The following is a 15961-nucleotide window of genomic DNA, read 5'->3' on the forward strand; positions in this document are numbered from 1 at the left end:
TGGGAAGAAAGTTCAGATCTTACTTCTGCAACAATTTTGCCACTTCTTAGCTTTTTACAGAGAGCCCAGTTCCCCAACCCAGATCCCCACAGGGCCTGTGGCTTTGGCTCCTGTCCCTGTGAGGGTGTTAAAATAACATCCTCAAAGTGCGTATCTGGTCTGGTGGCCTCACCTCCTGTTCATGATGGCCGGGTTCTTGGTTTCTGGCACCTGGAATTGTCCTTTTCCTGTGTAAGCACAGCTTCACTTTTTACACTTAAAAAAGATTTTATAGAGTATTTTAGTTAAGTGTTGGGGCAACAGGGTGAGGGTGGTCAGAGGTGCTTTCCCACATCAGCTCGGCTCACCCTCTTGACCAGCGATCAGTAGTTTTACTTTGTATTAGAAACAAAACCCCAGTGTTACAGCTCTTTTAGAATTTGTCTAGCAGGTTTTCTGGTTTTCACTGGAACCTCTCCCCAACAGCCCCTGTCCCCACCCCCCAAAAAACAGAACCCCACATCACAAACACCCCCAAGCCCTGGCCCAGGTCTTTCGGATAAAGGGGGCCACTGCCCAGTGTGCACAGGCTCAGAAGGAAGAAAAGACAAGAAAGGCAAGGTGCTGACTGCCTTGGTTGTTTGGTGTAAACAGGCAGCCATTCAGAGAGGCTTCAGATCGGTTCAGGAGTGCCAGGGCATCTCATAAAACCCAAAGTCACTCAGCCCTGCCAGTCCCCAAGCTCTCGCTGCCTTGGTGGCTGATCCTGTGTGCAGCCCTGGCCCTGTGTGAACCGTGTGTGTGTGTGTGGAGGTGGTGCCATGGCTAGCACCCTAATTCACATGCTTTGTACCAAGAAGGGCAGGCCGGCACTGCAGACAGACCAGTGAAGTCGGGGCACAAGCCCCAGCCTTTTGGGGGACCCACTCTTTCCTGCTCTGTGATCTGGGCAACACTCCTAATCCCAGCCTCACTCTGCAGATCTTAGATGACCCAGGCAAGGTGCTTTAAAAGGTTAGGGGCACACAGGAGTCAAGTCACCTTTCCTGCTGTTTTTTTCCCCCCTACTTTTCTGGACCCGATATGGACATTAGGTAGTAATCCCCAGTGAGGGGGGACAGATGCTGAGAGGACAGGTCCCTGAAGCCTGAGCAATTATCAGATTAGTGCAAAAGTAATTGCGGTTTTGCAATTAAAAGTAGTGGTAAAAATCGCAATTATTTTTGCATCAACCTACTTATAATGAATGGTAGTAAGGATTTGTTTAGCAGCACCTAGAGTGCCTAAGCCAGGGGTCCTGGCTGTGCCCACATTAGCAAGGCAGGAAGATGTGGTGAAGTGACCATCCCTGACCAAGGACCTGATAATGGCCTGGCCCGTGCACTCCTTCAGCGTTCTCAGAAATGTGGCCAACTTCTAAATTTCCCTTGAGGTCAGTGGTGATCTTATAACCAATGCCAACAGCTTTCAGAGCCCACCAAGCTCTAAGTAGCTGCCCTGAACTGCCCAGGTTGAAACTCTTCTGCCTCTTCTACCCACAGAAGTAGTGACAGGAAGGGGGAATGAGGATAGCAGCCCTGGGCTTGGCATCTTGTCACCTTGAGGAGTTAATTTGCATGACATCCCACGAGAGAGCTTCCTGGCAGCCTGTTCTCTGCCCTCTTGCTTGCCTCTGGTGAGGAGGCACACAGGCAAACACAACTGACTATCAAAGCATGAGAGACATGGAGTGGGTGACTAGGCACTGACCAAAGAGGCCCCTGCGGTCAGGGAAGACCCCTGCAACTTGTGTGTCCCACGGTGACTTTCTTCTTCCAGACGATTCAAAACACACCATAAGTGAAAATAAATAAATAAATAAAATAAATAAAATTTATTTTTATTTATAATAAATGCCGCAGTGGCACAGCTGGTTGGGCACTTCCTGTGGGCACTTGGCTGAGGGGTTCGCACATGCATTCTCATTCATTCCTGAACCCAGCCCTCAGAGACATGACCTCAGAAGGCCTCTTTCAGATGCATTCAGGCCCAGCAGTCAGTTGGTTAATCAAAAGAAATGATTACAAAGCAAGGAACCGAAGAAATGGTTTCATTTAAATGGTTCATTTTAACCCAAAACACAAATGATAAGGCATTCACTAATCCCCATGTGGGACCCAGGCTTTTTGTTGGATATGAGACCACTGGTTGGTGTTTCCTATCATATTTTTTTTTGCTTAAACCATACTCATAACATCATCTGATTTGCAGCTTTGGTTTCTTTAAAGTAGAGCAAGAACTCAAAGACATTAATGAAATAACCTGTATGCAAAACCCTTCTAGAATCTTTTTATTTATTTATTTATGTTTATTTATTTACTTATTTGAGACAGAGTCTCGCTCTGTCACCCAGGCTGGAGTGCAGTTGCACGTTCTTGGCTCGCTGCAAGCTCCGCCTCCCGGGTTCATGCCATTCTCCCGCCTCAGCCTCCGGAGTAGCTGGGACTACAGGCGCCCGCCACCACACCCGGCTAATTGTTTTTTTTTTTTTTTTTTTTTTTTTTGTATTTTTAGTACAGACGGGGTTTCACTGTGTTAGCCAGGATGATCTCGATCTCCTGACCTAGTGATCCGCCCGCCTTGGCCTTCCAAAGTGCTGGGATTACAGGTGTGAGCCACCGCGCCTGGCCTAGAATCTTTTTATTTTTTAAGAGACAAGGTCTAGCTCTGTCATCCATGCTGGAGTTTAGTGGCATGATCCTAGCTCACTGCAGCCTTAAACTCCTAGGCTCAAACGACCCTCCCACCTTAGCCTACTGAGTAGGTGGGAACACAGGCACACACCACCATGCCTGGCTAACTTTTAACATTTTAGTAGGGACTGGGTCTCACCATGTTGCCCAGGCTGGTTTTGAACTCCTGGCCCAAGTGATTCTACCACCTTAGTCTCCCAAAGCACTGGGATTAGGTGTGAGCCTTCTAGAATCTTTTACAATCATCTCTTTTTTTGTCGTTTTTGAGACAGTCTCATTCTGTCACCCAGGCTGGAGGGCAGTGGTGCAGTTACAGCTCACTGCAACCTCTGCTTCCTGGGCTCAAGTGATCTTGTGCCTCAGCCTTCTGAGTAGCTGGGATTACAGACATGTGCCACCAAGCCTGGCTGATTTTTTGTGTTTTTAGTAGAGATGGGGTTTTGCCATGTTGGCCAGGCTGGTCTCGAACTCCTGACCTCAAGTCATCTATCCGCCTAGGTCTCCTAAGGTGCTGGGATTACAAGTGTGAGCCACTGCACCCAGCCAATCATCTCCTTTTTTTTTTTTGGTTGGGGGTGGGGGCTCAATTTTGAGTCCTTCCAAAGCATTCAACTTTTTCTCATAAGCAAATTTGAAAAAGAAAATCCTCTTCTTATCTAATTGGCTTGCCTAATATTTACTGAACTTATATAATGATAACAACAAGCATAACTAGTGTACATAGATGTGGAGGCAAGGGAGACCAGAAGAACAAGGGGCCAAGGTGGGCTGGGCCTGCTGAGCTCGCTCCCCTGGAGGTTCAGGTGAGATGGATCATGCACCTGTAGTCTTTGTCTGCTCCCACAAAGCCAGAGGAATGTGGTCTACCCCAGATAGCATGAATCAGACTCCAGCAGGGACCTTGACTCTTCTAATTTGAGCCTCTCAGGGCATGGTCTCACTTATGTCACTGTCCACCCTCCCATCCCTAGATACGCCTTTCTAGAGCACGACATCGTCCTTGCCCTGTCCTTCCTGCTGAATGACCCCAGCCCAGTCTGCCGGGGGAACCTGTACAAGGCATACATGCAGCTGGTCCAGGTGCCTAGAGGTAGGCTCGCGTCCTGCACACAGATCTGCCGGGCACTCAAGTTGTCCGTCGGTCTCCTCTCCAGGTCACATATGTACCAGGGTGTAGATCGTCAACTTTTTATTAAATTACAACATACATATTAGAAAAGCACATATCCGCTGGGTGTGGTGGCTCACACCTGTAATCCCAGCACTTTGGGAGGCCAAGGCAGGCAGATCATGAGGTCAGGAGTTTGACACCAGCCTGGCCAATATGGTGAAACCCTGTCTCTACTAAAAATACAAAAATTAGCTGGGTGTGTTGGTGTGCACCTGTAACCCCAGCTACTCGGGAGGCTGAGGCAGAAGAATCGCTTGAACCCGGGAGGCGGAGGTTGCAGTGAGCCAAGATTGCACCATCGCACTCTACCCCGGGTGACAGTGAGAGACTCTGTCTTAAGACAAAAAAAAAAAAAAAAAAAAAAAAAAGAAAAGCAAAGCACATATCCTAAATGAACATTTGGTCAAATTGTTCTGAGTGAACATGTGGTGTAACTGACACCCCAGTCAAGACATGTAGAGTATTTACCACCTCTCCAGAAACTTCCCACATGCCCATACTGGGTATTACCCTTACCAATGATAAATGGTATCTTCAATTTATAAGAACATAGATGATGCCCCTTTTAAAACTTTACATAAATGGAAACATCCAGCTTGTAATATCTTGCTTGTAGCTACTTTTGCTTAACGTTTTATTTCTGAGATTTACATGTGGGATGTATTACTGATTTTTGCTGGTTTATGCTGGAGTATGGTATTTACACTATGTGAGTATACAACAGTTTACTTACCCATTCCGTTGCTGATGGACATCTGAATTGTTTCTAGCTTATGGCTACCAAGAATAGAGTGGCTATGAACACTCTTATAAATGTCTTTTGATGGACATGTGTATGCATTTATTTTGAAACATACCTAAGAAGAGAATGGCTGGCCTGGGTAAGATTATGTTCAGCTTTTAGAAGGTACTACCCAATGGTTTTCTAAAATACTTGCATCTGCACATGCCATGTCCCAGCTACCCAAGAGGCTAAAGCAGGTATATTGCTTGAGCCTAGGAGTTCTAGGCTGTAGTGCCCTATGCCAGTCGGGTGTCCGTACTGTTTGGCATCAATATGGTGACCTCCCGAGATGGGGGGCCACCAGGTTGCCTAAGGAGGGGTGAACCAGCCCAGATCAGAAACAAAGCAGGTCAAAACTCCTGTGCCGATCAGTAATGGGACTGCACCTATGAGTAACCACTGCACTCCAGCCTGAGCAACATAGCAAGATCCTGTCTCTAAAAAAAAATAAATAAAATATTTGTACCAATTTATACTTCCACTAGCAGTATATGAGAGTTCCAGGTGATTTACATCCTCATCAATTGTAGATTTTTTTCTGTCTTTTTATTTTAGCTATTTTGGTGGGTGTGTAGTAGTATCTCATTTTGGTTTTAATTTATATTTCCCTGATGATTAAAAGGGGATGTCCTGTAAGTGTATTATTTTGTGAAATACCATAGCACACATTTAAGGGATAAAGAAGGCCCGTCCCAGAGGCAATGTTGCATACAGTTCCTGTCCCACTGGCCCTGCTGACTAGATGGGGAGTCCGAGGTAACAGCTACCCAATACCACAGCTCGAGAGTTAAGATTTATGGCAGATTGATACCTGCCCGGTCGCATGATGCAATGAGTATTTTTAGACGAGGGAATCATTTCAAGGGCCGTGATAGGAGGCATTGAAAGGGATACCTTAGCTCAAGGTGGACAAACAGATATTGTAGCCCAGGAGTCAGATGAACCTGGGTTCCCTCTGCCCTTCCCCTCACTCCCCGTGTGCCCTGGACAGGTTATTTCCCATGTCTAAAGTACCTGCCTCAGAGGCCAGAAATGAGGTTGAAGTGGAAACGCTGGCCTGGTGTATAGCTCAGCGTCCTGCCCAAGGATGGAGTGTAAACATTCAAGGCCAGGTGTGAGCATTCCCTGGGTTAAGGCTCAGAGAAATGACTACGGGATCAGGTGCAGATAGGCAGGCCCAACAGAGCAGAGCCCGTGAGGGTTTAGGATTGTTGCTTGGCTCTTGAAGCGCATTTTCTTCCAGCTGATCTGGGCTGGAAGTTGAGCACGCTAGGCCTGTGGTTTTTTAAAAACACCACCATGCCCCTGGTCCTCTCCCAGGCCACCACGATCAGTCTCTGGAGGTGGGGCCCTCCACACATATTTCTGAAAATGCACCTTAAATGACAGTCATGCGTGCCCCAGGGTTGAGAGCCCCTGGGGTATTAGGGTGATCCACGGGGGACCAGTGCTGGGTTGAGCTAAATTAATGCCCTGTGCCCACCATGAAGGAACCTGAGGAATAAGTGAGGGTCTTGTCCCCTCATTCTTGGAGTGTGGAGACAGGGGACTTGCTGCTCTCAACCAGTCCTCTTACAATGATTGTGACCTATTTAAAGCATTTAGAGAAGTACAGAGATGGTGATAAGGAATATTGAATACCACCAGCCAGCTTTGCCAATCTTTACATTCTACATCCATATTTTATACTTGCTTGAAATTTTTATTTGAAGAAATCATAGGTACAGTCCAAGCACCCTGTGAACCTCCCCCCACCCAGAGCACTCTTCCTCCTGCCTTTCCTTTAGCTACCGATAATCTGGTAACTATGTCCCCAAAATGCATATCTTTATATTTTACCACAGATATAATTACATACGGACTATATATAATCTTGCTTTGCATGTTTTAAAACTATGTAAGTGGATCTCGCTGTATGTATCTCTCTGCTACTTCCAAAACCTTAAAAAACCTAAATAACCTTAGAGATGTATAGAAATTTTGAGATGAATCCATGTTGTGCCACTGGCTGTATTTCATTCATTTCCATCACTGCACACTGTTCCGGTGTTTGTATGTATCACGATACACTCACCCATCCCAGGCTGGCAGGCTTGTTCGTTGTTTGTACTCCTGTACTGCAGAAGGACTGTGCCGTGGCTGTTCCTGCCCAGGGCTTCCTGGTACCCTGGAAGGAGAGTCCCCTAGAGCCTCTGCCAGGGAGGGCATCGCTGGGGTAGGAAGAATGCGTTTGCCTTCAGCTTTGCTGGATATTGCAACTGCTTCCAGCCCAGCCTCTGGCCTCCAGAGAGCCCGGGGGAAAACCCAGCCTGATGGCTGTGCTATGGTGTTTCACTGTGATATGGCTTTACTGTCCCTGTCCTGGTGAGAGGAAACATCTTCCCTCTGCCTGACACCTCCTCAGATTCCTCTCCTGCCCAGTGCCTCTGGAGAGAGTGTGTTCATTCTGTTGCTGAGTTGTTTTTCCATTTCTTATTGATTTGAAGGAGTATGTAATTTATCCTGGATTCCAACCCTTTGTCGGTTACCTACATTGCAAATATCATTTCAAACCAGGCTGTTTTCTTGGCTTCTCACTGTGCCTTTGTTGATTCACTGGTGCAGCAGTCTTTCTGTCTTTCTCTTTTCTTTCTTTCTTTTTCTTTCTTTCTTTCTTTTTCTTTCTTTGCTTTCTTTTTCTTTCTTTCTCTCTTTGTCTCTTTCTCTTTCTTCCTCTCTCTTTCTTTCTCCTTCCTTCCTTCCTACCTTCCTTCCTTCCTTCTTTTCTGAGATGGAGTCTCGCTCTGTCACCCAGGCTGTACTGCAGTGGCACAATCTCAGCTCACTGCAAACTCCACCTCCCAGGTTCAAGTGATTCTCCTGCCTCAGCCTCCCGAGTAGCTGGGACTACAGGCATGTGCCACCATGCCCAGCTAATTTTTGTATTTTTAATAGAGATGGGGGTCTCACTATGTTGACCAGGCTGGTCTTGAACTCCTGACCTCATGATCCTCCCGCCTCGGCCTCCCAAAGTGCTGGGATTACAGGCGTGAGCCACCGTGCCCAGCCTTAGCAGTTTTTCATTTGAATAATGTAGTCAATTTCATGATTTTTTTTTCCTCTGGGCTTTGTTATTTTTTTGAGTGCCGTGTAAGATAATCTTTCTTTACCCTGACTCATGAAGATATTCTGCCATATTTTCTTCTAAAATGTATGCGTTTGCTTTTCCCCATCTCCTCCCCTTGTCTTTTTCTGCAGTCCACAAACACTGGGTGCACCATTAGGAGTAGGGGGGCTGTGGGACTGACAAGCTCACGAACAGAAGCCTCAGTGAGGGTCAGGGTGGGGAGCCTCGGCCCTTCATCGCAGGGTTTACTAAGTGCTGCTCATGATCTATGAAGGGCCCAGAAGGGAGGCCTGGGACACTGGCTATGCAGGGGACAGTTGGACAATGAGCAGAGGGAGGAAGGGAAGGAGGCAATGTGGCGGATGCCCAGGAGATCTGTTCTGGGGGTACACTGAGTGCCATGGCCTCTGGATTAGCGAGTGTGACTGTGCCCCAGGTGGTGTCCTTCGTGGGCCTCCGGGTGGGGGGCCTGGGGGGTGGCGAGGGCATCTTTTTCAGTGGCTCTATTCTTACCAGCATGTGACCTTGGGCAGTACCGTCACCTGTGGGAGCGTGGGTGTCACCTGTGTGGCTTAGCTGGGACAGTCTCTGAGCAGGGCTTAGCTGGCTCCCAGTGAATGCTGGTGGCCATTGGTATGGTTTCCTATCAGTGGCCACAATGGAAGGCCGTTTTCACCATGGCACCCTCTGCACCTGGCAGGGCGCCTGGCATGTGGCTAGCGCTCAACAAATATTGGCTGTTTAGTAGGTTTTACGTCATACTTTAAAGGATCAATTGCTGGTTGTCTTCTTGCTACAGTTCACTTACCTGCTTGCTCATTCCTTCATTCATTTGACAGTGTCGGGCCCCTGCTTTGTTCTGGCCACTGTGCCTCAGTTTCTTCCCCTGTGTCATGGGTGTCTGTGGGAGAGTGGTTTCAGAATCCTTGCTCTGGCCAGGTCTGACTTGCATGATTTCCCAGAGTAACCAGGAGGGGGCACCCCAGGACTGAGGATTGTCCCAGGTGGGCCCTGGCCCTGCAGGAGTCCTGGGCCCAAGCTGCTGCGCTCAGCCACACGTAGCGGTGGCTCCGCATTCCTCTAAGTTCCTTCCAGGCTGGCTTCTCTTGCCCCATGGTGGTGCCGTGTCAGGAGAGGAGAAACTAGGATTGTAGAGACAGATGCCACACACAGGCTGCCAGCCCAGGCTCCCTGCCAGCTGGGCCCTGAGTGACGCACGGGGTCTGCTTCTGCTCCCCAGCCCGACGAGAGGGGGAGGCTGGCAGGCCAGGAACCAAGAGGCCAGAGTGTCCCTATCGGTGACCATCATTCCTGCTAAGTCCAGGAATGGGGTAGAACTCCATGAGAAAACAGGTTTCATTTTTGTGGGAGAGAGAGTTCTGTGGCTGAAATTGACAATTCTTCTCTAACCAGATTTTGGGATGCAGTTGAACAGCTCAGGGTCCCCTGGAAGTATCCCTCTACCAATCCCACTGGTCCTGACTGGGCACACCTGTGAGTCTGTTCTGGCCCTGCCTCCAGTCGCCCTCTCCTTGTGCCAGGCTCTGAGACCCCAGCCCAGCTTTAGCAGCAGCTTGATGGGGCCTGTTCTGACCCTGACTCCACACGTGTGCAGCCTGGGGGTGGAGATGGATGACCCTCCCAGCCCAGGGGAGAGCACCAGCCTGGGAGGAGGAGGGAGGCAGGAAGGATGCGCCTGGGCCCTGCCTCTGGAAATTGGTTCCTTGACCTCGGAAAGGAGCAGAACTGGGCTTGGGAAGGGGAGGGTGCCGTGGGTGAAATGTCTGGATGCAGTTTGATCCAAGTCATTTGAGGGTGCAGGGGACATCACTGGAGTCATAGCATCTAGGCTAGGGAGAAATCTGGGGGTCTACAGCTATACCACCCAGAATGCACCCAATCTCATCTGAACCCCAGGTACGTAGGCTGCTGGAGAAGCAAAGTAGGTGCTCCCACTGCAGTCAGTGGTGTGTCTCATTCCAGGCTAGTGGCCTTGGGTGGGCCATCACTGCACCCTGTCCCTTTTCAGCAGCCACCCGTGGACACCCAGCTTCCTTTGATGGACCCAGAGCAGCCCCCTCCTCCTCCTGCCCTTGATGCCACAGGGTGAGGGGTGGAGGCCAGCTGCCCTAGAGGAGCAGGCCCTTTTCTGTCTTGCCTGCCTTCAGGGCGGGGTGCACCAGAACCCCAGGCACATCCTTGGCCTGACAGTCTTTGGTGGGTAGTTGTACCCCATTCCTGGACTTAGCAGGAATGATGGTCACTGATAGGGACACTCTGGCCTCTTGGTTCCCAGCCTGTCAGGCCTCCCCCTCTCATCAGGCTCATCTGGGTGAGGTGAGCTCATCCAGGGCGAGGTCTAGCCTCAGTGTTGCCTCAAGTCCGCATGGTGCAGTGCAGCCCTTCCTGGCATTGTCCCCTGAGCCAGATGGACCATTTGTTCTGGACGGCTGACGTTGGAAGTAGGGTGCCAGGGCCTGTGGCCACTGTGGGGATCTGGGGAATGTGGACGGAGTAAAGCCCCTCAGGTCCTGGCCTGGTGGGGTCACATTGTGTGATGCTGATAAGTCATCGCCTCTCCTGGTCTCTGCTTTCACTTCTGTGGAATGGAATCAAGCATCTTGGCCTCCCATGAGTGTGCCCCCCAGTGAGCAGTCACTGAGGAGAGCTGGGATTATCGTGACCACTGTTGTTGACCCGTTGCACCACCAGGGTGACCACGTGGGCTATAGGTGAGGATGGCAATATCCCACAGGGAGCCACATGATGGTGGGTCCTGGGAAAGGAGGCTGGGGCTGCGTGAAGTAGGACAAGGCGGGATTAGTCACCTGCAGCGGGCAGGGCTGGCCCAGCCATCCCCAGGTCCTCCCCATCAGGCACCCTGCCACCTGCTCTAGCCTCCTCTCACCAGCTCCTTTGGTGAGTCCTGGTGCTTACCTCCCCTTGGCTAAGACTCCTGGACCCTCCCAGCTCAGCATGCGCCTTCTCCGTGGGGCATTGTTTGGAGGAACGAGGTGGGTCAGAGGTGCTGGCCTTGAGCTGCTCAATGGAGTTTCCAACACCCCTTCCCACTCGACCCTGGAGCCCTGGCAGATGGAATGCGGGGAAGGAGGAGACTTCCAAGAAGCCGCCCAGGTGACTTTGAGCTGTGAGGATGGGGAAGGACATGCCAGGCAAAGGGATCATTGGGGGCAAGAGCGGAACAAGGCAGGCTCAGGAGGAGAACCAGTGCAGGTGAACTGCAGAGGAGGATGGAGCCAGAGAGGTTGACAGCGCCTGAGGTTTCTCTGCAGCCTGTGGGGAACTGGAGACTCCTGACTAGGTTCTGGGAACCGGGAGAAACCACCCTCCAGGGAAGGCCTCCTCTGATCTTTGCACACATTAGGAAGGGAGGCTCAATCCCTTTCTCCCTTTAGCCATGTATTTTTAGATTAAAGATGCTCATGGCGAAATTACTGCTGTTTTCACAGTTGGCATTAAAAGCACAAAATAAGTCTGAACGATTTTAAGTCACATGTTATTTCTTCAGAAACAAAAGCCCCCCTGGGTTCTGGCTGTTTGGTGACATAGGAAGGTGTGAAGGGAGTCCCTGCGTGGGCTTAGGAGTAGGGATGGGGCGGTGACAGCGCCAGGGCTGTGTGCGTATCTGCGCATGTGTGCATGTGCTTGTGTGCATGCATGCGTGTGTGTGCCTGCCGACGCCCCACTGTGCTTGAGGTCCTGCTTTGAGGAGGAGGCTGCAGGGTGATTCTGTGCTGCTCCCTGTAGGCTTCCATCCTGTGCAGGTGCCAAGCCAGGCAAGGACTCCAGCAGCAGGAAAGATCAGCATCTCTGCTCCTCCAGGGGGAGCAACAGCTCCCTGGCCTGGTGAATCCTGGCTTGACTCTCCCTGACCTCAGGCACCTTTCGTCATCTGTAAAATGGGCACCTCTGGCAACCTGCCGAGGTGGGGTGTTACATAAAATCATTAGTAAGGAGCCCGGCTCCGTGTCTGGTTCTCAGCAGGCCCTCGGTGAATGCATTCCGTTGACTTCTGATCGGCACTTTTCCACTATATCCAGATAGCTCTAACCACACAAGCCAGTCAGCGAGCACTGCATGCTCAGGGACCCCTCCTCCCCAAAACCCTACAAGGTTTGCCCTACACTACCGGGGGCACAGGCACCCTCCAGGCCCTCAGGGCACCTCTTCCACTCTGCAGGATGACTCTGACCTTGGCCGAGGCGTCCACATGGTGGGAGGGGTCCAGGGTATGGCACAGCCTGGGTCAGTGTTGGGTGGGGTCTTGGGGGCAGCAGGAGGGGCAGGAGTCATCATCACCCCCAAACCTCCACACCAGGACTGCATGGACCTGGCAGGTTTCCCCTCTTTGCAGTTTCTTTCCTCTCCTGATGTTTATTCTTGATGTTCATTGCAAAATGACTCTACCTAAATGTGTGGAGGTATAGGGGTGGGGTTTGGAATACGGGACCTCAGAATGGAGGTGTCCCCGGCTGCCCTCCCAGATGGCACCAAGTCCAGCCACAGGTCAGCTACACAGATAGCACACTGGGACAATGCTGGGCTCCATTCAGGGTATTTTATTTTCTTAAAGTAGACAACCTTTGACTTTCATCCAATCACCAGCTTCTCCTTCCCCCGTACATCTCTTCACGTCCTTGGCTGTGATTCTGCACACTGACCTCGGACACACAGCTACTGCACGGAGAGAGGGAGGGAGATCTGGCAAGGGCTCTGGCAGCGCCTCTCCTCTCCATGGCGCAGTTCGTATTTACACACGGCCCTTGGCGAACGTCCTTTCAACGCAGTTGCCCATAGGCCCTGGGACAGGAAGGCCCAGATCAGGGTCCCAGCAGGGCCTCCCTCAGGCCACAACGCTGGCTGTGCCTTCACAGGAGTCAGAGCATTTCCAGCCAGTCTCAGGCGCGCGGCATGCCGGGACCAGGGACGCCACCCCTTGCTCCCCTTCCTTCACTCAGCAAAGCCACAAATAATTTACTCTTTAAATACCAAGACACTTAGCTATTGTTCATTTGCTCCCAGGTGAAAGAACCTTCTTTAAATATGTCGTGTTTATTTTCTTAAATAAAAACAAAGCAGAAAACCCCACCATTAACAAGAGGACACTGCAGAGGCTTATGTACAACACGTGTCCCGCGAGGCTGGCGCAGGACCGCCACTCACTCCGGAATTTCTTTGGAGCAGAGAGACAGAGTCGTCCAGATAACAACTTTTACACTCAGCAAGCCAGACACGAAAAAGACCACCTGAAAAAAATATGTTCTGAAAATCTGCATTTAAAAAAGAATACTCAACTGCATTTGAAATTTTCTGGATTTTTTTTCTGCGAAACACCACGAGATTTGGCCAAAAACAAAAAACAAAAAAGAATGTCAGAGAAGGAAAACCAGGTTTTGATTTATAAAACATCAGACTAGTAGAAGAAAAGCTGGAATCCCAGCTGGCCTAGTTTGAAATAAATCGTGCCACTCGTTTTGTTGTATTGGTTTTTGCTGCATATTTGGAAGCTGTTTTTTAAAAAGAGCTGTGAGTGGCTGGAGGTCTGGTTAGTGCTGTCACCCGGCTCCTAAGGTCCCGGGTCCAGAATGAAAGTGGTGCTGAGCAGCTGTGTGCAGGCCAGCAGGGAAGGTGCACAGACCCTGCACTGGTCCTCCCTCTTGGTCAGCGGCAAGGTCCCTAGGCCAGAGCTCGGGCAGTGAGCTGGCCCTCCTCCAGGCAACAGGGATGCAGTTGGCCTACCTCGCCTCAGCCCTGCTGCCTATCCCTAACAATCCAATGCAGACCCCCCAAGTGGAGTGGGGCCAACTCAGGAAGGCAAAGTGAAGGGGCAGGATGGGCTTGTAGTGACCTTGTGACAGCTTCTCAAGTCTTCAAGAGACCTCGACATTTTAGAGGATTTTGCCATCTCCAGATGTGTGTGTGTGCATGTGTGTGTGTCTACCTACCTAGCAATCTATCCATAAATATTTATGTTTGCAGAAATGTGGGGCCAAGGAGGCAGAGGCCAAGGGGTGGGGGACATTCTTTAGGCCCCCTGTTTTCTGCCCCTGGATTGGGCCTCTCTAGCACGCGTTGGGGCATGGCACCCCGTGGGTTTCACCATAGGCAGGCGGGCCCGGGCCCGGCTCCTCAGCAAAGGCCAATGTACTTGAGATTGTTCTGTATGATGACGTCTGTCACCGCGTCGAAGACAAACTGGATGTTACTGGTGTCGGTGGCGCAGGTGAAGTGGGAGTAGATCTCCTTGGTCTCCTTGTTGCGGTTCAGGTCTTCGAACTGCCGCTGGATGTAGACAGCGGCCTCCTCGTACGTGTTCTGGCCCTTGTACTCGGGGAAGCAGATGGTGAGCGGGATGCGGCGGATCTTCTCTGCCAGCAGGTCCTTCTTGTTCAGGAAGAGGATGAGTGAGGTGTTGATGAACCAGTTGTTGTTGCAGATGGAGTCAAAGAGGCGCAAGCTCTCTGCCATCCGACTCTGGGGAAAGGAAAGTACTGGCGTTAATCAGGCCCGCAGCAGGCAGAGACAGACCCTAGACCTGCAGCCCTGCCGGAGGAAGCCCTTGCTAGGGTCTCCAGCCCAAGGCTGGTCCCTGCAACAGCACCTCCTTCTGCTGGGGAAGCCCAGGTTAAATGTCTTCACCCACCTCCCACGGAAATAGCCGGCACCACCCTCCTTGCCTGTGGCGAGTGCTTGGAAGCTGTTCTCTTGCCCCTTTTGGGTCTCTCCTCTGGGTGCCAGTGATCTCAACATACAGCTTTGGGGCTACAGCTGTGCCAAGCACAGCCTCCTAAACCACTGGGCACCTCCAGCTCCGAGGACCCCCCAATCTTCCCACTGCCCATACACAGGCTGCCCCACACCTGTACAAGAAAGGCCATCTTCTACAGGAGCCCCTGTCACATCACAGCTCCCTCAATGCAGGCATTGGCAGCCTTGTGCCTTATCTGGGTTCTGGCCCAGTCCTTCAAAACTCTGATCCTTCCGTGTGGTACCATCGGACACTAGGAAGTCTGTGAGGGAGCAGCCTTCACTTCTGTAACCAAAGTCTCCAGTTCTCGAGTGCTGGGAAGGAAACACCAGCCAGAGGCCAGGCTCTTCCCCTGCCCTCCAGCTGTGGGCACTCCCACCAGCTGCTGTGGGGCATCTGGCACCGCCTCTCTGCCCAGGCAGGACCCTGGCATCCTGGACAGAGCTCTCAGTACATGCAGAGGACAGGAGTGTGGTGGCCCAGGAAGTGGCAGCGACCACAATGGAGTGTGGCGCCTGTCCGCTCCTCAGTTCTCTTCTGAGAACCTTCCATGTGTTATAGTCAGGGGTCTGGGCTTTTAAGAAGCATGATGCTCTTGTCTGACTCTCCAGTTCACCACTTCCCTGCAAAATGAATAAATTCTAACTTCTAAAAGGAGTAACTACCTGGAATTGCTGCCGGCAAAAGGTACCCCTGCTTCTAAGATAAACTCAATGAGCAAAATATCAAAAATCTGGAACCAATCTGGCTTAGATCTGATGCTTTGGATTTAAGAACTTTTCTGGCCGGGCGCCGTGGCTCGTGCCTGTAATCCCAGCACTTTAGGAGGCTGAGGCAGGTGGATCACAAGGTCAGGAGTTCAAGACAAGCCTGGCCAACATAGTGAAACCTCATCTCTACTAAAAATACAACAACAAAAAAATTAGCTGGGCATGGTGGCAAGCACCTGTAATCCCAGCTCCTTGGGAGGCTGGGGCAGGAGAATCACTTGAACCCGGGAGGTGGAGGTTGCAGTGAGCCGAGATCACGCCACTGCACTCCAGTCTGGGCGACACAGCGAGACTTTGTCTCAAAACAAAAAAAGGAACTTTTCTGACTAGACTACATCACCAGTGACCATGGTAATGCAAGTGGTAACTGAAGCTGGTGGTGATGACTCAGGCACGAAGCAACAGCATCACCAATGACTGCAGTGACAATGACGCTGGTAACCACAGCTGGACATGAGCTGCCAGCTTGTTCTCACATCTGCCCACTCCTGTTTTACAGAGGAAGAAACTGAGGCTCAGAGAGGCAGGATATGTGCTCCAAGCCCCATAACCAGGTCCTCTGGCTTGCTGCTCCTGCAGGGTGGACCCAAAGGAGGCTGCCCGAGGGCCGGGGTGCCCGAGAGGATGCTGCATAGAAACCCTGCTCTCCA

General features: G+C 51.0%; 2 protein-coding genes and 1 non-coding gene across 8 annotated transcripts in view; 2 read left to right on the forward strand and 1 right to left on the reverse strand.

The window, feature by feature from the left end:
• RSPH14 (radial spoke head 14 homolog) overlaps positions 1–15961 on the forward strand; it is a 79994-nt gene that overhangs the window by 3832 nt on the left and 60201 nt on the right. For all 5 annotated transcript variants that reach the window (XM_024239968.3, XM_054543602.2, XM_054543600.2 and 2 more), the window contains one exon: positions 3683–3801. In XM_024239968.3, the coding sequence (XP_024095736.2) occupies positions 3683–3801 (119 nt within the window). The remainder of the gene's footprint in view (positions 1–3682; positions 3802–15961) is intronic.
• Positions 397–456, forward strand: LOC112130691 (U7 small nuclear RNA). Its single transcript, XR_002912923.1, has one exon. It is a non-coding gene; the product is annotated as a U7 small nuclear RNA (small nuclear RNA).
• GNAZ (G protein subunit alpha z) overlaps positions 12338–15961 on the reverse strand; it is a 52840-nt gene continuing 49216 nt past the window's right edge. For both annotated transcript variants that reach the window (XM_024239967.3, XM_054543599.2), the window contains one exon: positions 12338–14267. In XM_024239967.3, the coding sequence (XP_024095735.1) occupies positions 13923–14267 (345 nt within the window). In that variant the 3' untranslated portion in view covers positions 12338–13922. The remainder of the gene's footprint in view (positions 14268–15961) is intronic.

The sequence above is a fragment of the Pongo abelii genome, chromosome 23 (assembly GCF_028885655.2).
Source record: "Pongo abelii isolate AG06213 chromosome 23, NHGRI_mPonAbe1-v2.0_pri, whole genome shotgun sequence".
Taxonomy (NCBI): domain Eukaryota; kingdom Metazoa; phylum Chordata; class Mammalia; order Primates; family Hominidae; genus Pongo; species Pongo abelii.